The 23019-nt window shown below is 42.0% G+C and overlaps 1 protein-coding gene across 8 annotated transcripts in view; it reads right to left on the minus strand.

Moving 5' to 3' along the window:
- Nucleotides 1–23019, minus strand: part of LOC113007774 (partitioning defective 3 homolog B-like) — a 224447-nt gene that overhangs the window by 152990 nt on the left and 48438 nt on the right. For 7 of the 8 annotated variants that reach the window (XR_013902453.1, XM_026144697.2, XM_026144696.2 and 4 more), the window contains 2 exons: nucleotides 20924–21077; nucleotides 10224–10318 (listed from right to left, as the gene is read on the minus strand). Coding sequence is in view for 7 of the 8 variants with exons in the window: in XM_026144697.2 (XP_026000482.2) it covers nucleotides 10224–10318; nucleotides 20924–21077 (249 nt within the window). In the remaining variant the exon portion in view is untranslated. Of the gene's footprint in view, nucleotides 1–10223; nucleotides 10319–20923; nucleotides 21078–21369; nucleotides 21528–23019 lie in introns of those variants that run through there. The other variant, XM_026144698.2, reaches the window with a different exon arrangement.

The raw sequence follows: 23019 nt of genomic DNA on the forward strand, positions 1-23019 counted from the left end.
AAGCGGATAAAAAGAGCAAACTATTAGTGATATTACTAATTATTGAATGACCAATCAGGCTAAGTGTTCCCTGAAAATGCTACCACAGCCGGTATGATAAATTAGTATTAATGCATTCTGTGTCTGCGTGTGCACTTTACGTGTCTTCATCTGTATGAACCTGACAAAGCCAACGCCATCCATCTTCCCTTTGGTAATGTGCAGGAATAAATATGGAGTTGTTTTAATTCTGAACAGCAAAGGAAACAAAAGCACTGAGATATAACATTTAATATTTTTTCTCATTAATTTGTTTTTTTTTTAAGTTAATTAAACTATTTTTTAATGTTTTTTTCTCTGCTGAAATTTTTAAACTGCAGCAGGTAAAGGAATCAATGAAGCATGAAACACACTACAGCACACACGTGCTGAGTGAAGTGTGTTTTTGGGTGTTAATGTAGTTTTTAGTGCACGTCAGAATCATTTAGTGCAATTAATGAAACCAAGTTCAGCTCAAAACAGAATCATTAATTCAGTACTTCAAAAAAACCCAACACTGATTCAGTTCATCTGGAGGCAACGACTTCAGCAGGAGGAACCTTTCATCATCCAGGTGAGCTCTTCAGTCTCAGCTGACTGCAGGTTTTCCCGGCCGTGTAACAGGCATTGACACACAAACTGCCATAACCACTAATGGCTATGATTACTATTCACAGAGACCTGGGGGTGACTGCAATCACAGCATTGTGAGATAGTATAGATTTACTCTTAGACCCCCTCCTCGGTTCGGTTGACTCCTCGCTCAAACCAGCATTCCTCCCTGTTCACCATGTGGACTGTGTGGGCGTGCAGTCAGCGGAGACAAAGACGTCCACGGATGAGTAATACAGGTTTCTCCCAATGAAAACACTGAGGCTAGATAAACTGAATCAGCTGTCTGGAATTTCCTTTCCCGGATAAGTGGACATGTACCGCTACATCTCAGGAAAAGGTTTAGGAGAGGGGCGTGTTCACCACTGCGCTGCAGCATTTCTTCTTTGAACAGGCCAACTGATGATAAAAGCACAGACACCGACTGGTTTGAACCACAGACTAGCTACAGTGACATCATTATTTGGTTTTTACCGTTAGCATCATTACCATTCCCATCTCGGTTTCCCAAAACCACACGTGACAAGGAGGCTCGGGTCTGACTGTCAGACCTCTCGCTCATTGGCTGATGACTTGTGATAGGCAACACGTTAGCCAACAAGCACATCATGGATAATATGGAGAATATTCAATATGACCGGAAAAAGTGAATGAACCCATAAACTCAGCAGCAAAGTGTTTACAGAGTCCAAGACAGAAGCCAAGACTTCCCAAAGACTTCTACAGGACTAGAAGGGGTTTTTGTTATCGCCACCTGGTGGTCTTCAAACAAAATGCAGGCCTAGCACACAGTGGTCAGCGTCAGGGACATGTCAATGCATACGGACCACGCCCCTAACCACAGCATCCAGGTGGATGAGGACTAAACTATTATTTTCCATCAGGTTGGAAACGTCCTTTTCAAAGCTGTGAAGTTGCTCATGTTAAGACGGAGTCTTTGGAGATGGGCTTGTGTTGCAGCCAGCCTTCAGCAGCCTTCACTTAGAGGCACTGCAGCTGCAGTTTGTGCTGCTATTCCAACACTGGCATCATTTCTCAGCTCTGGTTACTTTGTAAGCTTTATTTGAAAGCCAAATATTTTGCTATTCTTTAACGATTTCAGCTGCTCACCAGTTACTTTCATAATGCTCCAACTGGGCGGGATTGTCTGACTGGAGTAAGCAGCATCTCTTCTGTCTGGATGGCAGCTTATGGAGCTTAGGTTTATGTTATATCATTAGGAAGTAATGATTCCTTTACAAATATGGAAATTCATGATAAAATCTTCATATTATTGTTTATTATTAGCACATTTTTGAAACTATGCATCCACACAGTCTGGTAAACTCCTCCCCAGCTTCACATCTGAAAGACTTTCTCTCTCTGGAACGCCCTTTTTACACCCACTCATGTTTCTCATTAACCCCATTAGCTGTGATTCACTCCACCAGGTGTTATTTTTCTTTGTTTGGGGTTTTTCCTCCACTTGTACAACTTTTCATCATTTTGTTCCCCTTTTTTCATGTTTTGTATGTTTTTCACATCAGTTTTTAGAATGATGCTTTTGAAAAACAAGTTTTTCAGTTTCTGTCCAAACACTGTTAATAACACAGTTATAGATGTGTATATGAAAAAATAAATTCAATGACAAACATGCATGAAAGGTGGCACAAAAGACATGATGAGACATGCAGACATGCACACACACAGGTGTAGCATTAAAAATAAGTGCTGCAGTGTCCCTGTGGTATTCTAGACAATAATAAGCACCCCCAGCCCGAGCAACACATTTTTACCAACACGTATCCCTGCCTGTGTGTGTCTGTGTGCTGTAAGCATGACAGACAGTAAGAAAGGGAAAAGAGTGGGTTTTTTTGGTGTACTGTACTCGTTTGAGTCTGGCATTTAGAAAGAAAGAGCTGCACCAGTAAATCTTTCCAGGTCAAAATTAAATAAGAGAGGGGACCAAGAGAAGGAGCAAAGACAGAGACAGGAGAAAGACAGAGAATTACTCCAAGAAGAGTACTTTCTTCCCCTCATCGCTCTCACCAAAAGGCCAAGTGACAATTTGAACAATTACCCAGAGCCATTACCTCTATCTGAACCGTGCTGCTTGAGAAGAGACAGATGAGCCAGTGACTGAGCGTGTGCGCGTACGTGTGAGTACGAGCGAATGAATCGAAGAGTGAGGGACGCTGAAAGAGACGAAAAAAGACTGACAGCGACTGAGAAAATAACGTACGAGGAAGAGACAAACAGAAAGAGAATTTCTTCAGAAAACACTCAGCACAGGGCCATTTAGCACTCCAGCACTTACATGGTAGTTACTGCAGCACAGCAGGTAGATGGAGGAAACCCGCGTGGCACCGACGGCTTAAAAAACACAAAGATGTGAAGGAAAAACGTGCAGAAAGAGAGATTTCTTTTTACAGCTGTGGTACGGTGGAACGGTTGGACTTAAATCTGATGTAACGGTTTATATTTGCAAACACACAGACAGATATGTGTTGGTCCTCCTGACCCGCTGACACATGGACTACATCTATTCTTGTGTTTTAAAATCTCTGCTGTACAATTATCCAACCCTGTAAAAAGAACAGCTCAAAGACAACATTAAAAGCAGAACATTACCATGACATTCACGCCCATGATGAGTGTACGTATATGTGGATCAGTATGATCCGGGTATGATTTTGGTCCGGGTATGACTCTTTTAACGTAACACAATGTAGTTATTAAAGACGATGAACATTAATTCACAGTAATAGGAGTAATATAAGTTGAAAACTACAGTTCTGAGATTTTATGTGTGAAATAAGGGAAGCCTGAGGAGCTGATGTGGTCAACCAATATATAAGCACCTCAATGCCTGCTGCATTACTGACATCCTGTAATATTTCATATCAGTAGCTGCACGAGTGACAGCAGCTTAGTTGTACGGAGTGGAAATTGAGTTTAGAATAACACAATCTGTGGCCCTAAACTCCTTACCTTATTTCTCCAGGAAAGATCAATGTTATTAGCAATAAGGTGCGTAATATTTATTATGGAGTTTACTATGAGTGCCAAGCTGTGGGTTACTGGTCTATTTCTCATCTCACTTGTGTGAAGTCAGTGTAACAAAACTCAACAACTACCAACAAGACATGAGACAACAGGTGCAACCAGGTGCCGTTGAACTCTGCAGGACAAATGCATGTGGCACAGTCACAAACATGTTAGGTCATCCTCAGCAACAACGAGCATGGAGACTGACCACCTCTGAGGACCAACCACAGTCCCCTAAAGCACTAAACCCTGCAAACAGAGAGGTCTGTGGGGAAAACAGCGTGATTAAAACCCCTGGAGGGTCTTAAGGACATTTATTGTCTTTTGAATTTTTAGTTTTAAACCATTTTCACTGTGTTGAGTGGATTAAAGCCAAATTTGTCAAAGAATCTTTTTTTAACTTTTTTTTTTAAATTGTGGTGTAAATTCATTAAATTAGCCTAAAATGGCTAAGCTACAGCAATGCATCCACCTTTATGCCTTTGGACAAAAATTGTCCCATTGAAACCCATTATAAACGCTATTTTTCACGCCAGAAAAATTAAGGTTTAAGGGATCGTCAGGTTTCCACCTTAGGTTTTGTTTTTAACTAGAGACCTTATAGTTGTAATTTTTTTATTTGTCCACCGAGTGGCGCCCTTGCTTCACATTTGACCTCTGCTCGAAAACAGCGGGCTGCAGAACTGAACTGCGGGAAAGGAAGTCTGATTTCCGGCTTGCATCACCGGCTATGCCCGCTGATCGGGCGAGACCAATCCACCCTCTCACCGACGTGAGAGGGTGGATTTTTTTTTTTTTCAATCAACAGGAAATGACGTATTTGTTGTCACGTGGTATGGATGTGTCTGCTGGAGAAAGGAGTCCCACGCAACATGCCCCGGTTCTTCGTCGCAACTTACCCCGGGAAGAGGCACTAATTTCGGCCTAGAGGACCAGCATTGACCGCCTGGAGACTATTTTCGGTTCCGGAAATTTTTTTTTAAAGTAGATCGAAATTAATTTTGGTGCCGATCTTTGGACCATCTAAAGGCCTAATTATATTAACTATCAAATATTACTTCAAATGTTTTTTTTGGAAAATATTTAGTTTTTTAGGTTTTTTTTTAGTTTTTTTGTAATACAACTGGGATTTAAAGGGTTAAAACAACGAAAATATAATTAAAACTTTATATGAATATTTCAGGGAGAAGTAGTTTTAAAAGACTGACCAATTTAAAGTGAAAAAAAAAATTTAATATTTAATATTTTTATTGCACTTTTGGGGAATTTGCATTTTTCATGGATTTTTTTAATGTGCTCCTGCAAAAAAAATAATGGCAGGTCAAAATTCATTTTGGTGCCAATCTTTTGTCCATCTGAAGGCCTAATTATAATAACAATCAAATATTACTTCAAATGGTTTTTTTTGAAAATATTTAGTTTTTTTGTTTTTTGGGGCTAAAAAAACAGGGTGCTCATGTAATGAAACTGGTATTTAAAGGGTTAAAACAACGAAAATATAATTAAAACTTTATATAAATATTTCAGGGAGAAATAGTTTTAAAAGACTGACCAATTTAAAGTGAAAAAAAATATGAATATATAAAGTTTTTATAGCACTTTTTGGGGAATGGACATTTATTGTCGTTAAGCACAAAGGTGGATGCATTTTTAAGACGCCTCCAGGTGTTAAGAAAGGGTGTTTGTCCAGTCAGGAATCTCAAGGGCTCAAGGATCACTACTCAGGAGTCTAATCAAGCACGGGCTTCCTTTAACCAGCGGACTGGAGGGACTTTCTGAGTAAATAAAGCCACAACAACATGTCAGGACTGCATGTCTACACAACAAGCACACAATAATGATTTTATTTATTATAATATTCTGTTAATGCGTGTCAATTATTAATGAACAGGTGTATTTAATTATCAATGATGGGATAAAGCATTAGAAAATATATTAAACTTTTTTATAATGAAGAATTTTAACACTTCAGTTCAATTCAGTTTTATTTACACAGCATCAAATCACAACAACAGCCGCCTCGAGGTGCTTTCTATTGTAAGGTAGACCCTGCAATAATACATACAGAGAAAAACCCAACAATCATGTGACCCCCTATGAGCGAGCACTTTGGTGACAGTGGGAAGGAAAATCTCCCTTTTAACAGGAAGAAACCTCCGGCAGAACCAGGCTCAGGGAGGGGCGGGGCCATCTGCTGTGATTGGTTGGGGTGAGAGAAGGAAGACAGGATAAAGACATGCTGTTCAGTGGTTCAAAAATTTGTAATGACATTAAGGCTAACAAATGAGAGCATTAAATAACTTGTTTTACTTGATTAATTTAATTATCTGGATACATGTGTATAGAAAAGAAATATATCTTTAACTTGTGCTTTTGCAGAGCGGCCCACACCATTTGAGCAGTGGAGTTGTGTGGTACTTGTTGTAATTTGTTATGTGAAACGACAAAGACTGTCGCGTATAAAGAAGTATGCGTGTCCACTTTACAAGGACAAAATTGGCCTCAGTCACACACTGAGGTTGCTGCCAGCCGCTGTGAAAACGATCACTAAGGCTACGTCCACACCTAAACGCGTATTTTTGAAAACAGTGATTTTTCTATGTGTTTTCGTTCACTGACAACGGAGATTTTTAAAAACTCCTGCCAGCGTGGAGATTTTTGAAAACTGCGTGTGGACGAGGAAAACAGAGATTTAGTCATGTGCGCCATGTTATTGTTTCCATGAGATGAATTTCTACAATGGCAGATGTAGACAAAATACTATTTGCTGTTAATCTTCTGCAGTTTGTTCTCTTTCCCTCCCAGGCTTCCAGACCTCTCATTGGCCAACATTTCTACACGGTTACAATTATATCGCCACCTGCTGCTTCGGCATGTCCTTGACAGTGTTTGACTTTGTTTTTTGCGTTGTGGACATGGTTCTTTTTTTTTTTTTTAAACAAAAATGGAAAATCGGTACGTGGGTCAACCCAGAGACTACTACTGCATGGAAAATGATCGAATCCGCCAAGGCAGCACCGCATAGACTACAAGATCTTCTGTTTGCTAATGTTCCCGCCAATACGCTCTACAACAACAACGAATTTGGACCTATTATTGCCAACTCTATACAGGTATGGAGGAAGATAGAACGGCGGCTGGGTGCTCCAGTTAAATTTTGTAAAAGCTCACCACTCTGGCATAATTTAAAGTTATTATGTGGCAGCCGACCATTTGTTCAACCCTCTTGGTTCTCACTCGGGATAAACCTTTTTGATGATCTATTCAACGCCCAAGGCCTTTGCTCATTTCAGGACTTAAGGACACGTTTTTCTCTTCCTGCATCTTCTTACTTTGTATATCTGCAGCTCAGATCAGCTTTAAAAGCATACGGTGTCCCCTGGGACTCTCCTCTTCCCTCTCATCCCATGTTGGACTGGATCCTGCCTAAATCTGGCAGACCCTCTGTTTCCAAAATCTACAACAAATTAGCTGAACATGGTGTGAAGTCCCTGCCCATTGAATCTATTTGGGTCAGGGAACTGGGAGAACTACAGGTTAATATAGACTGGGATACAGTGTGGTCTAATCTGAGTTTGACTTCTAAGAACCTGGCGCATCAATTAATTCATTTCAAAACCATACACAGAACATACATTACGCCCTGTAGGAGGTTCCAGATGAAACTACAGGCTACGTATTACTGTCACATCTGCAATGATTCATCACCTGGCACGTTTTTGCACATGTTTTGGGACTGTCCTGTGGTATCCGATTTTTGGGTCTTTGTGAACTCTGTGTTATCTGAGGTACTGGAAGTTTTTTATGTTCCCAATCCTGGTCTTTGTCTCCTTAACGATACCTCTGAAATCTCCTTAAAACAAATGCAATGCAAAATGTTGTTCGCTGGATTCACATCCGCAAAGAAGACTATTACAAAGCAATGGTTCTGTCCTGACATTTGTATGGAATCATTCTGGAGACGATGTCTTATCCGTGTTATTGGTTTTGAACATACCACAGCAAAATTAAATAAAGCTCGACCCACGACTGTTGACGCTTGGAAAATCTTCTCATCCAGAGTTATCTCCTGGAAGAGGCAATAATTGGTTTTAACTTTGTGTTTTTGTGTCTTTTCTTTGCTGTCCCTATGCCTTGTTTGCTAATGTTTGCTTTGCTACTGCAGTTTACAGTTGTGCTGTATATGTCTGTACCCCCCCCCCCCCCCCCCCCCGTTTTAAATCAATAAAATGTTGATCACAAAAAAAAAATGGAAAATCTCAGTTTACAAAAATACCTGTGTACATGTGGTTGTAGCCAAAAGCTTCGTTTACACAGACCGGTGAGTGACTCCACTGGTAACCACTGCTCACCTGGAAAAATATGTATTCCTGAATTGTTTAGCTGAAGGTTGCTGGCAGTCGTCAGTGTTAAGATGGTGGCAAAGAGGTTTCTGCTGCTTCTGCACCAAAAGCCTCCTCGTGATTGCCTTGGTTGCCAACAGACTGCTGCAGTCCTGATCATGTGCTTGATAGACGCTGACGTGTCTGCAAAAGCGAAGCCTGTTTGACTGGTTGTTGGCTGCAACGCTAAGGCACAACTTAGAAAGTAAATGGGGAGTTGCAGACAAAGTACAGTAATTCTTTAGGTTTTAAAACGAGTAAGTAATGTGTAATATATGTTTTAAATAATCTACCCAATGCTCTTGGAATAAACAGTGTAACATGATAATGAAGGTTATAGATTAAAGATGGCAGAGCTCGATCAACGTTCAATTTGAATTCAAGCTAGTGAAATTAGCTGTTCTCCATTAGATGGATGTTGGGTTTATCGCGCTACATGTAAGCAGATGTATCAGGTCATCGCTGCACTTGTGCATCCTATATTTTTGGGTCTGAGTATTCAGATAGGACAAAGAAAGGAAACTGAAGAAATGCAGCATGGACAGACTGACTGTTTTTACGAAGATCACGAGACTAAAAAGTGCAAACAGCTTCAGAGAAGAACCCAAACATGACAGACAACAAACGGTTAGTATTCCTACAGCAGCTCCTTTTGTGTTTACTTTGGGTTAACTGTGACTCCAAATTAGTCATTCTGACACAAACTGGGTCAAAATGTTAAAAATGTTTAAAAAAAAAAAAAAAGTGTGTAGAAGGTGGAAAATACCGGGAACATGAGAGGAAAGGATAAAAAAAAAAAAAAAAAGAGTTTGCCCTATGACCTTTGAAGAGAGAGAGACAAAAAATGAAAAGAGAGGGAAGAAAAACTGTATTCATCCATCTTTGTTAACGGAGCCTGAAGTGACAAAGTGTGTCTGCAGAGAAAAGACATGATGACACTAAACGCTCCATTCAGCCCAAACCTTAATCACATGTGCCTCACACACACACACACACACACACACACACACACACACACACACACACACACACACACACACACACACACACACACACACACACACACACACACACACACACACACAACACTGATTCACCCACAGGACACCTGAGCTTGCCGTTATAAACGTGTAACCGTGTGTTAAACATGACAAACACGAGCAGCGCACATCAAACAAAACACTTTAAATGACAGGATTGTGCGTGCAATGATGTTGCATTTACATTCACATCATTGTGTATATGCACAGTGTATATAATGCTTTCCTACATACATTAAAAGGCCAGACATTCATAATAATAACAGCAGACCAGGCCAGCTGTAAAGTATTCCCACTACTTTCATTTATGCTTCCAACTAGAAAAGAAATTATGAATTTTCCTTATCCTTTCCTTATCCCCAGCAGCATCAACATTAGACGTTTGCATGCTCGTATAAACGTTGAATGCTATACTCTTTATGAGCTTTATGAGCAGTGGGGTAAAATTAGCATTTGTCCCTGGACTGCTGCTACAACAAAAGCCACAAGGGCATAAATATCTCATCGTTTCTCCCTTTTAAAACAGCATTAGAAGGAAGCTCACAGTGCCCATGATGAGACAGAGTAAATCAATAACTTACAAAAGCTATTCAAACACATTTTAAAAGGATAGTATAACTTTGGAAAAACCTAATGATACCAATCAGTTCGACTTTAATAAATATGCCGTGGTACGCGGTGTCACACAGGAGTCAGCCGGTGCCTATTTAACACAATATATCACAGTTCTTTTCGAGCTGTTGAGGAATTAGGAAGAAGAAGACCGTAAATATCCAGCTAACAACAGTAAATGTATACTCAGCCATTATGTGTATTTCCATAATAGAGGACTAACCACACTTAACTTGAACTGCTGAAGCTTGAGGAAAACTTTGGAGAGCATTATTGCACCGACCAAGCACTGATCGTTTAGCCTCGTACACCACAGGTGTGGCTCAGGGCCATTCTGCTGATTCACAGGTAGACCAGCCAAGACCTACTCCTATGCATATATATATGAACATATACGTATTGTTTTAATACATACCAGAAAAATCCTTGAAATGTAAGTATTACAGTATTTTTATATTTTAGTTTTAGGTCTTTAAGTGTGTTTCTGTGTGCTGTTCTCTCTTTTTTTCCTCCAGTGGCCTTAGGGTCTTACCATCAAAGTGTTGTCTTCCTTGAAGGAGGGCTCAGACTCTGCTGGTTGGGGGCTGAGGGCAGAATCACTGCTGCTTCGCACCAGCAGGGGTGTGTCTATAATAAGCATACAGAGGACAGCATCCAGTCAGCCACAGACTTAATGCGCAGATACTTAAACATTAATTGTAAGCTGATGAGCGTACACTAACAGAGACATATACGTGTTATCTGCAACATGATGCAAAATCAAGACGAGTTTGAAAGTGAGAAGATCTGCCGCCCAAAGTCATGGTTATACATACACGAGTGCAGAAATGTGTGTTCGTTTATGCAGCTTGAGTGTGCACACTAATTAATTACTCAAAATGTTTGAAGATGTTCAGCAGCCCGTAAATCAACAACTTTTCCCTCATTTCTATCTTTGCATAAGCTGTGTTCAGAAAAAAGCACATAGCATGAATCTAACCACCAACTAACCACACAACAGTTGGTCTGAAGCCACATTGACTCTGCTCCTCTGGTAGCTTCTCTGTCTGTCAGTCCAAAATAACAGACAGCGCCTGGCTCCAGAGCCAGACAGGCGAGAGGTTTATCACAGAAAAATAGAAACGCACACGGAAATGTTACGTTCTGGTCACAGCTGGGACGTTTTCCTGAGATTTAATGTGTTAATTTTAAATGTACAGCTACAGCAGCTACACTGTAATATAAGAAACATTTTACAAGTCTGTGGTTTTAGATTGGGATTGTTTAGTGTGTAAAGTCCAACTTTGTAGATTTACAAATAGGTTTGTTTAAATAGCCATAAATTGACACTCACTGGACAACTTTAAAAGTTCACCCTGCTAGGAGCAGGTGGATGCTTCCTTCATGGTATGGATTCAACAAGGTGCTGGAAAACCCTCAGAGATTTTGGTCCATATTGATATGACAGCATCACGCAGCTGTGGCGGGAAACAGCCGTTACGCCGCATCCCTAAGGTGCTCTATTGGATTGAGATCTGGTGACTGGAGACCATTAGAGTACAGTGAACTCATGACAGAGCCCAGCTAGAGATGATTTGAGCTTTGTGGCATGGTGTGTTATCCTTCTGGAAGCAGCCATGACAGTAAGGTCCACTGTGATCATAAAGAGATGGACATGTGTGGAATTTAAATGACGCTTAATTAGCATTATGGGTCCTAAAGAGTGCCACAGACCCACACCGTTACACCACCACCCTGAACAGCTTGATGTCATTTACACCAAATTCTGACCTTACCATCAAAATATTAAGAAATGGAGTCTCATTAGACCCAGAACAGTTTCTGAAATCTTCTAGAATCTAGTTTTGGTGAGGCCGTGCGAATAGCAGCCTCAGTTCCTGCTCGTAGCTGGCAGGTGTGGCGCCCGGTGTGGTCTTCTGGTGCAGTAGCCCATCTGCTTAAAGGTTTAAGACAGGGGTGGGCAATTCCAGGCCTCGAGGGCTGGTGTCCTGCAGGTTTAAGATCTCACCTTGGGTCAACACCCCTGAATCACATGATTAGTTCGTTACCAGGCCTCTGGAGAACTTCAGGACATGTTGAGGAGCTAATTTATTCATTTAAATCAGCTGTGTTTGTTCAAGGACACATCTAAAACCTGCAGGGACACCGGCCCTCGAGACCTGGAGTTGCCCACCCCTGGTTTAAGATGTTGTACTTTTAGAAATGCTCTTCTGCATACCTTGGTTCTAAAAAGTGGTTAATTGAGCTACTGTTCTGTTCCTATCAGCTCAAACCGTGAAGACACTAAAGATGGCTGTGCAGAAAGACCCCAGCAGATCAGCAGTGCATGAAACACTGAGACCAACCTAACAGCTATGCTAGGTCAAAGCCACTTAAATCCCTTTTCTTCTCCCATTCTAAAGCTTGGTTTGCACAGAGGCTCATAAGGTAATTGCATTAACAAGTCATCGAACAGGTGAGTGAATATTTACTTAAGTGGGATGTACTCTGTGAAACACGAGCCATATTTAGCAAATTTGTGAATACTATCCAATTAAATATAAGAGCTGGCATTGGGTTTAACGACCCTCAACTTTGATGCAACAACCAATGGGAGCAAAGAAGACCAGTGGTCATGTGCTATGATGGAGTGGGAAATGTATAAAACACAATTTTCTCACCCTCTCCAGGACAAGCACATTTGTAAATCTACTTCCAAATTAATTTTGTTAACATAAAGCAAAGTTTGTAGGGATTGAACCGCCACGCTCCCCCGGTGAGGAAGGACGTGGCGACACTGAATGTGTGATGTATCTGCAACCAGAACATCACAGAGCTCTAATGTGCGACACGTTAATGTATACACTGATGCTCATGCATAGATGGTTGATCTGCACATTTGTTTGTGCAAGAAGCTGATATATGATAGTGTTTTCGTCTGTGCATCTCATCACCCCTTCACATAAAATAATCACTTAACAGAAACGGATAAATGAAACACAGCGTCCTTTGCTTTGTGCAGAACGGAGAAAACGTGAAATTGGAAGAAAGAACTGCAAAACTAAAGCCAATTACTGAGATTTATTAGCAGTGGCATTACTATGACATGTGTGGTATACTCCCAGACCTTAACTCTACCCCTCCCACTCATGGGGACCATCAATCCATGCATACATTAAGAACACTGTCATGATAGTGTCTACAGTTCAATAGGGAATACTATAGTAAGGTGGTGGTGAGGGTGGAGGGAACTCTATATGGTCGCACTACTCAGAAAACATGCCAAATGGTATTTGTAGGGTCATTTATTGATCATCACAAAATGGACCCTTGGTGCTCTTAAGACGGGGTGGGGGATATGGATTACATCAAAGCTTCAATGAATTCATCTCCTCAAAGGAAGCAATGAAAGAGGGATAATGGATGGAGGACAGAAGTGGTGAAAATGAGGGCAGAGAAACAGAAAGAAAAGAAAATATATAAATATATATAAAAACAAAATACGACTATACTGTAAATACTGAAAAATAAAACAATAAAATTGGTTAAAATAAGATATGTGGCATATTCCAAAAGATATTCTAATTTAAAGAGAATTCTAGATTTTCTAGTCATCGTCACTAACGTCCACTTCCTGACAAACTCTGGTGTGTAATGATGACAGCATGATTATGAGAGTGGATCTTACACTGAATGTTTCTCATCTAAATATAATCAACGTGCTTAACCTCCTAGGGCCTGGCGTCCACATATGTGGACATCACATTTTGGATTGTCTAGACCACAATACTAAATTTTGCTCTACAAGGGCCTGATATCCACTTACGAGGACATCATACTGCCACTGTTCTATCGGAATTTAAAACAAACTACCTCATATGTGGATATCAGACCCTTGTAGAGCAAAATCAGGTAAAAAGATAATTCTTTGTTTTTACATTCATCAGGCAAAGAGAAATTAAAGATGCATGCCACGAAAGAGTTCAGGTCTTAGGAGGTTAAATGTTGTTAGTTATTAGATAGGAGTAAGAGGGTGGATGGACGGATGGACGGACGGACGGATGGACGGACGGACGAATGGATGACGGCTGAATGGATGGATAAAATGGATGATGGACGGATGGACGGATGGATGGATGGATGGATGGATGACGGACGGACGGACGGACGGACGGATGACGGACGGACGGATGGATGACGGCTGAATGGATGGATAAAATGGATGATGGACGGATGGACGGATGGACGGATGGACGGATGGACGGATGACGGACGGACGGACGGATGGATGACGGACGGACGGATGACGGACGGACGGATGGATGACGGCTGAATGGATGGATAAAATGGATGATGGACGGATGGACGGATGACGGACGGATGGACGGATGACAGCTGGATGGATGGACGGATGACGGCTGGATGGATGGATGGATGGATGACGGCTGAATGGATGGATGACGGCTGAATGGATGGATGACGGCTGAATGGATGGATGACGGCTGAATAGATGGATGGACGGACGAATGGATGAACGGATGGATCGATGGATGGACAAATGGATGATGGACGGATGGATGGATGGATGGATGACGGCTGAATAGATGGACGGACGGACAGACAGACGAACGGATGAACGGACGGATGGATGGATGGACAAATGGATGATGGATGGATGGATGACGGCTGAATGGATGGATGGATGGATGGATGACGGCTGAATGGATGGATGACGGCTGAATGGATGGATGACGGCTGAATGGATGGATGGATGGATGGATGGATGGATGGATGGATGGATGACGGCTGAATGGATGGACGGATGGATGGACAGACAGATAGACGAATGGATGAACGGATGGATCGATGGATGGACAAATGGATGATGGACGGATGGATGGATGATGGACGGATGGATGGATGGATGATGGACGGATGGATGGATGATGGACGGATGGATGGATGGATGACGGCTGAATGGATGGATGACGGCTGAATGGATGGATGGATGACGGCTGAATAGATGGACGGACGGACGGATGGATGGACGGACAGACAGACGAACGGATGAACGGACGGATGGATGGACAAATGGATGATGGATGGATGGATGGATGGATGACGGCTGAATGGATGGATGGATGGATGGATGGATGGATGACGGCTGAATGGATGGATGGATGGATGGATGGATGGATGGATGGATGATGACGGCTGAATGGATGGATGGAGGATGGACAGATGGATGACGGACGGCTGAATGGATGGATGGATGGATGGATGACGGCTGAATGGATGGATGGAAGGATGACGGCTGAATGGATGGATGACAGCTGAATGGATGGATGACGGCTGAATGGATGGATGACGGCTGAATGGATGGATGGATGACAGCTGGATGGATGGATGACGGCTGAATGGATGGACAGACAGACAGACGAATGGATGAACGGATGGATCGATGGATGGACAAATGGATGATGGACGGATGGATGGATGGATGACAGCTGAATGGATGGATGGCGGCTGACTGGATGGATGGATGACGGCTGAATAGATGGACGGACGGACGGACGGACAGACAGACGAACGGATGAACGGACGGATGGATGGACAAATGGATGGATGGATGGATGATGGATGGATGGATGGATGACGGCTGAATGGATGATGGATGGATGGATGGATGGATGACGGCTGAATGGATGGATGGATGGATGGATGGATGATGATGGCTGAATGGATGGATGGATGGATGATGACGGCTGAATGGATGGATGGAGGATGGACAGATGGATGACGGACGGCTGAATGGATGGATGGATGGATGGATGACGGCTGAATGGATGGATGGAAGGATGACGGCTGAATGGATGGATGACGGCTGAATGGATGGATGACGGCTGAATGGATGGATGGATGACGGATGGATGGATGACGGCTGAATGGATGGACAGACAGACAGACGAATGGATGAAAGGATGGATGGACAAATGGATGATGGACGGATGGATGGATGGATGACAGCTGAATGGATGGATGGCGGGTGAATGGATGGATGGATGACGGCTGAATAGATGGACGGACGGACGGATGGACGGACGAATGGACGGACGGACAGACAGACGAACGGATGAACGGACGGATGGATGGATGGATGGACAAATGGATGATGGATGGATGGATGGATGACGGCTGAATGGATGGATGGATGGATGGATGATGATGGCTGAATGGATGGATGGATGGATGGATGATGACGGCTGAATGGATGGATGGATGGATGGATGATGACGGCTGAATGGATGGATGGAGGATGGACAGATGGATGACGGACGGCTGAATGGATGGATGGAAGGATGACAGCTGAATGGATGGATGACAGCTGAATGGATGGATGACGGCTGAATGGATGGATGGATGGATGGATGACGGATGGATGGATGGATGGATGACGGCTGGATGGATGGATGACGGCTGAATGGATGGATGACGGCTGAATGGATGGATGGATGGATGGATGACGGCTGAATGGATGGATGACGGCTGAATGGATGGATGGATGACGGCTGAATGGATGGATGGATGACGGCTGAATGGATGGACAGACAGACAGACGAATGGATGAACGGATGGATCGATGGATGGACAAATGGATGATGGACGGATGGATGGATGGATGACAGCTGAATGGATGGATGACGGCTGAATGGATGGATGGATGGATGGATGGATGACGGCTGAATAGATGGATGGATGGATGATGACGGCTGAATGGATGGATGGATGGATGGATGACGGCTGAATAGATGGACGGACGGACGGATGGATGGACGAATGGACGGACGGACAGACAGACGAACGGATGAACGGACGGATGGATGGATGGATGGACAAATGGATGATGGATGGATGGATGGATGACGGCTGAATGGATGGATGGATGGATGATGACGGCTGAATGGATGGATGGATGGATGATGACGGCTGAATGGATGGATGGATGGATGGATGACGGACGGCTGAATGGATGGATGGAGGATGGACAGATGGATGACGGACGGCTGAATGGATGGATGGATGGATGACGGCTGGATGGATGGATGGATGGATGGATGGATGACGGACGGCTGAATGGATGGATGGAGGATGGACAGATGGATGGATGACGGCTGAATGGATGGATGGATGGATGACGGCTGGATGGATGTTACTGGTTTAAAAGACTTCCAGGACAGTTACACATACATTATTAGCATGTTTGTGTATAAAGGGTGAGATAAGAAAATGATACTCACTGTACCAACAGCAGACAGTGATTATATCATGTATGTAGAATTAGGTCGATAATAGGAGTTATTCCATCCTGGTTTTTTCCTGGTTTAAAATGAGCCTCGGGGAGGTGAGCACACACTCGAGCATCTTTGGTCCACGCAGAGTTTAGAGTTTATAAAGGTTTGGGTATTTTCATGTTATTTTTGACTATTTGATTTAAAGATATCCTCACTAAAGTCCCAGTGATTTACCTTTGGTTTGGAAGCTAAAACCTCTTTAGTACGTGTCAAATTTTTGATATGCAGGAAAAAGCTTGGAATCAAGGTAAGTGTGCCACTTACAGAAAACACTACAATCAGTGGTTTTTGACTCTTATGGGAAACCTTTCCTGATCCATTCTAATGCTGATTATGTATCCTAGTTGAGGAATTTTAGCACTTTGATTCCTGATTTTAAGCAGTGTGGGCTCATCAGCCTCGATATTCCTGAGTCCCTCGTTTCACAGAATGAAATGTGTCAATTACTAAGTGAGACCAAAAAAAGAAAAGAAAAATCCAGGAAAGTAAAACCAGAACACGAGGAAACGTGTAAGAGAGAGACAAGTGACTTAACTCAGAGCCCAAAGCTCAGACGGTGATAGAGGCCTAAGTCTGACCTTCTCCCGCTGACAGTGATAGTCTGCAGAGCTCTGTTACCTCTAATCTCCCGTGACAGTCACACATTACAGCTAATCTCTGCTGACAGGCGACCATACTGAAACAGACTAAACTTCCTGTCTTAACAGCGTCTGGATCATACAGTGAAGTCCTGCTTTACGAGTAAGGAAGGTCATATCCTACAAGCCGAAATGTCAATTCTTGTATTACTGTTCGAAATAAAACTAGTGGCAACGATTGTGTGAAATTCAGTCTAAAGAAGTGCGATGACCTGCTACCAAACAAAACAATGTGTTTATGACGTGTCCTTTAAGCTGCAGAGAGAAGAATGAGGTCAATGAATGCAGAAATATCTCACTGTCACACTGTTTTAGAGACATTTTGCTAAAACATTTAGAAATGTTAACATTTGCTTTGGCTAAAAGTTAGCAGACACTGTCCATAAGGTGCACAGTTTCATTGTTTCAAAGCAGAATCAAAGAGACTGTGACAGCTTTATACTCACATGTACAGTACTGCTCCTAAACAAGAACGAGGACTTGAAATAAGACAGAGACAGTGAGACAAGGCGAGAAAGACACAGGAAGGAGGAAAGTGATGCAAAGAGAGAGTCGTGCAGACAGGTCGGGCAGGTAACACTGACCAGACAGACATCAGTTTCTACACTGCTCTTCCTGTGTCTCTATCTCAGCTCCGTCACTGCCACCATCATGTTTTTATTTTTTTCATCTGTCCTGACTATCAGGTCCTGTTCTTTGTCTTTGCTGGAATTCATTCCTCGTGTTCAGAACAGGACTCTGAACCTCATAAACACGTTTTATATTTTAAAATTACAGATTCTTTCTTCAAACCATCGACTGCATGAGTTCCTTTGTAATTTGGTGGAGGATGAAACTTGTTTCTTTTCACTCACCTGTTTATGCACTGACCTGCAGGCTGCAGCTAAAAGGCAACGAGCTTCCTGAAGGACTTTTTGTTCCTGTCAGGAGAATCCTTTGAAATGAAATATTGAACAACACTGAGAATACACTGACCTCTCACAGTCTGTCAGGGCGAAATGGTTCCTCACATTTGCTTTGGGTTTTGTGACACCATGAAAAAGTCTGCCTCACTCACCAGAAATTACACCTTAAATAAATATCTTTGTAGACACTTTATGAAGTACTTTGTAATAAATTGAAGATAAACTGTTTAAATACACAAATAATAAACAGAAGTATTACATTTTAACCCTTTAAGACCTACCATAGAACCAAGTCCGCCAGAGCTTATATTATATTTTTACATGCTGTAGTGCAATTTTTGGGAGCATTTCAAGTTGATATAAATCAATACAACCATTATAGCCCAAATTTTAATAATATGTCTGCATTAAGTGCCTAGAAATTACATAAATGACAAAAAAGTGCAATAAACTACAAAAAAAATGTAAAATCGTTTTTGTTTTTTTACCATATATGTCTAGTTAGAGAAATTTAAGAGGCATATCCCTCAAAACTGTAAATACAAAAGTTGCACAAAATAGTTTCCACCACAGGAAATTTAAACTAAGTGTCTTCATAGTTTTATTTTTGAAATACACCAATTTTTATATACTGCAGGAAAAATGAAAATAAATATTATAATGCAAATTTGCAAAAAAAACAGCATATGCATCAAAATAAACTATTTCCAGCAGTGCAATTTTAGTTCTAAGCATCCCAGAAACGACACAGAAAGTCATGAAGTCAAACATAAATTTTAAAAACACCAGTATAGGCTCATGAGGCCCTGATGGTAAAAAACTACATTTCCGCAAATTGATGTCACTTCCGGTTTCGGGCAGGACATGGAGGACATGCGATAGTTCGCGCTGATGGACGTAGGAAGTGTTACAAACAGCTGATCGGATCGGCAAACTGTTTCTGGAATATTATGTTTTTGTTGCTGCAAGTGCTTTTTATGCAGTTTTTGCAAAGCTATATGTGGAAGGAAACTGTGACCGAGGACAAGCTGATGGCATAAGATGTAAGTACAACTCCTCCAGTTTCATATGCAAAAAAAAATATTGCACTAGCTTACGTGGTTGCAGTTCTACAGGGGTTTAAAAATAGTTACGCAAAACGGAGCGTGTCTGCTCCGACCGGCTTTAAAGGGTTAATATTCGCTCTAAGATCATGTAACGCAAATCCCAAAACAACTGACTTGTCAAACATTACTCCCAAAATTTGCGACTCTTTAATGACAGCATGTGGTTATTATCCAGTAAGTTTTACTGGATTTAAAATTTGACTGTAAAACTAATATTTCATGTGACTTATGATCAGGATTCTTACTTTTTTTAAATCCATACAAGAGCGCAGCAGCACTGGAGCTGTTCTCTGAGTTACTCACACCAGTCTTTTTTACAGCACACCATTAGCTAGCTAGCTAAGCAGTCATGCAGTTAGTTTTTCCTGGTTCCCAGAATGTGAACAGCTCAGGTCTCTTATTTAAATGAAAGAAGATATTGACTGATTTTGGTCACGGAGAGCTCAGGACACCTTTGGCTTCTTCAGTGACAATTAGAAAGCTTCACTAAGTTTTATTGGTGTAAGCTGGGGTTCGCAGACAATCTGCTGTGGGGGTCAAACAATGTCTTCATTTCACATATTCTGGATAATCTGAGATAATCTGTGTAGCTTTTCTTTGCCTATATCAAAACCACTACTTCAAACTCGGTGGCTGTGCTGGTGGGGGCAGCGGTAGGTGCAGGTGAGGCTGTTTGGAAGTTGCCGGCCTGCTCCACTCCGTGTCCGTATGTTTGTGGGAACTTCAAACTCCTACATTTATCCATCACAAATAAGAGTCAAAGCCTCAATTTAACCCTGACCTAGTTGTTACCTAAACCCTGAAACAAAATCTGAACTCAAAGGAGTTTGAAAAATGAAAAAATGCAGTTGCTGTAATGGTCTAAAACTCAAACGGGTTCTCACAAAGACAGCTGGACATGTTTTTATAAATAGACTCACTCATGCTGTGAAGATGAGCTACAAAAACATGGGTTACGCTCTTTTCAAACAGTGATTGCAATAGTACCCACTACCCACTTGTCAGTGTAAGCTGCCTCATGCTTAAATATAATTGCCAACTTAGTCCACATTAATTGCTCCTTAAGTGCATTAATATAGCTGTGAAGAGGAATCAGTGTGTAGATCAGGAGTTATATTAGCAGCTGCAGTCTTTCACACGCAGGTGGTTCCCTGCTTAGTTTAGTCCATTATGGCTGATGTGAGCACCGACACACTGGCCTGTTTGCTCAGAACACATTTCTGCTTTAGACGGAAACACAAATATTACTCACTGGACTTGAGTGCTGAGGAATTGACTTCAATCTCTCCTCCCGTGATTGGCTGGAAAACCGAGAGCTCAGACTGGTAGTGGTCAGGACTCGGGGCCAGGCTTGTGTTAGCCGTGCTCCTCTGCTGGGCTTCATGTTCCTCATAAACCGCCATCAGCTTACAGGAAAACACACAAAATGCAGCAGGTTAGGTTTTTCTGCTTTTGGTATTTTCACATTTAAACAATAACTGCAGCAGAGTAAAGCTTTAGGACATAATATCACAAGTTTTTTACTACCTATTGTAGAAAACAAAGCAGGTTTAAGAGATAACAACCAACATATGGATATCAACAGTGCCCATACTTCACCATTAATCCATAAACAGCCTGCTGGCTTCTTTAAATAAACCACAAACAATAGAAGCTCTGTTTGGTTTACTGCATGCACAAGCACTCAACATGTGTTACCTTGTGGATGAGCACGCTATAGAGGACATCCAACGAGCCCAGCATGCCTGTGACAGAGCGTGTCCTACTGATTAACCACTGACTCCATTAATGTCCTCTGTGCATGTGTGCGCACTGTGCTAACTCTAGCTGGGTTATATAGTGGGATCCCTGTCTATTGAGCACTGCACCGAGTCTGTGTTTAGCCTAACGTTGCACAGAGCTCGTCCACACTGTGTTCTAGGGGTCTCCACGCACAGTCTGAATAGCCCTGTGTGCATGTGTGTGTTTATGTGCATCGTGTCCATAGTGGCTAAGAGTAAAGAAAGGAGACTTTGCCAGCAAAGCCAGAGGCTTCATGTGACAGTGGACACAACAACAACTAGGATTTGTTTGCTGTCTCTTACTCAGGCAGATGCTACTATGTTCCCTCAGTGCAATCTTTTTTCATGGACTGGGATCAGTGGAACAATAATCTACCAGTGTATTTCTGTATATCTGGGTTCTTTGGCGATATATTTTGATGTAAAGTTTTACTAAAAGTTACTGTAATTCCACAATCATAACATCACTGTGTACAGCCCTTTCCACTGTGTGTTGCTAGCAGACCCCACCTTTCACCCTTTATGATTGGGACGCTGCATTAGCTGGCAGCAATTCACAATTGTAATTAATACAACACTCCAGAACCTCATTATTATAACTTTCTCATATACAACAGGCACACAGGAAGAGGCTAGCAACAAGTAAAATAAGGACCAGGTCCACAGTTAAACTCTCAGTTTTGAGGGAAGCAATTAAAGTGACAACTAATAGGAGTGAATGACACTGCAGACTGACATGTAAGTGGTTGGTAAATACATTAGAGGTGTCACCTACGCAACTGGAGCCTGGACTGTCAGCTAGTGACAAATTGTCAGCTTTCTGTAGAAGAGGCTTAGTGTGACAGGACTTAAGGACCTGCCTGAGTATCCACCTGTTTTTAGTCTCACAGTAATTCAAAGACACCTCAGTGTTCTCCCTGGGCTCACTGTTTGTGGAGAGGTCGGTGTTAACATTTGTTGGGATGCTATTATTTAACCTCCTAGGACCTGGCGTCCACATATGTGGACATCACATTTTGGGTTATTTAGACCAAAATACTCAATTTTGCTCTACAAGGGCCTGATATCCACTTATGAGGACATTATGCTGCTACTGTTCTATCGAAATTTTAAACAAATATCCTCATATGTGGCTCTTATTTTTCCTAAGAAACAAAAATCAGGTAAAAAAAATATCTGGTCATTCTTTGTTTTTACATTCATTGGGTCCCAATCAGCCCAAATATCAAAGAGAAATCAAAAATGCTGCCGTGGAAGAGTTCGGGTCTTAGGAGGTTAATGTAACAACTTGCTGTCAACTCAATCGTAGAAGACCTAGAAGTGTATCTTTACACTTCTAGGTCTGCTGCTCAACCTGAAGCTACAACAATAAAAACACAGATGGGGGCGTAATAAGAAATGATTCAGCCTTTAATGCGTCTTTACTAAATGCAGTAAATACGACTTGAGATGAATAACTGTTTTAACAAATACTAAGTCAAGATGCAGAAGCAGCAAGTGAAAAACTACATACACCTGGGAACTAAACAGTTTGTGGAACCATTTTTAGCAGAAGTAACTGGAAGCA

The sequence above is a fragment of the Astatotilapia calliptera genome, chromosome 16, assembly GCF_964374335.1.
Source record: "Astatotilapia calliptera chromosome 16, fAstCal68.1, whole genome shotgun sequence".
NCBI lineage: Eukaryota > Metazoa > Chordata > Actinopteri > Cichliformes > Cichlidae > Astatotilapia > Astatotilapia calliptera.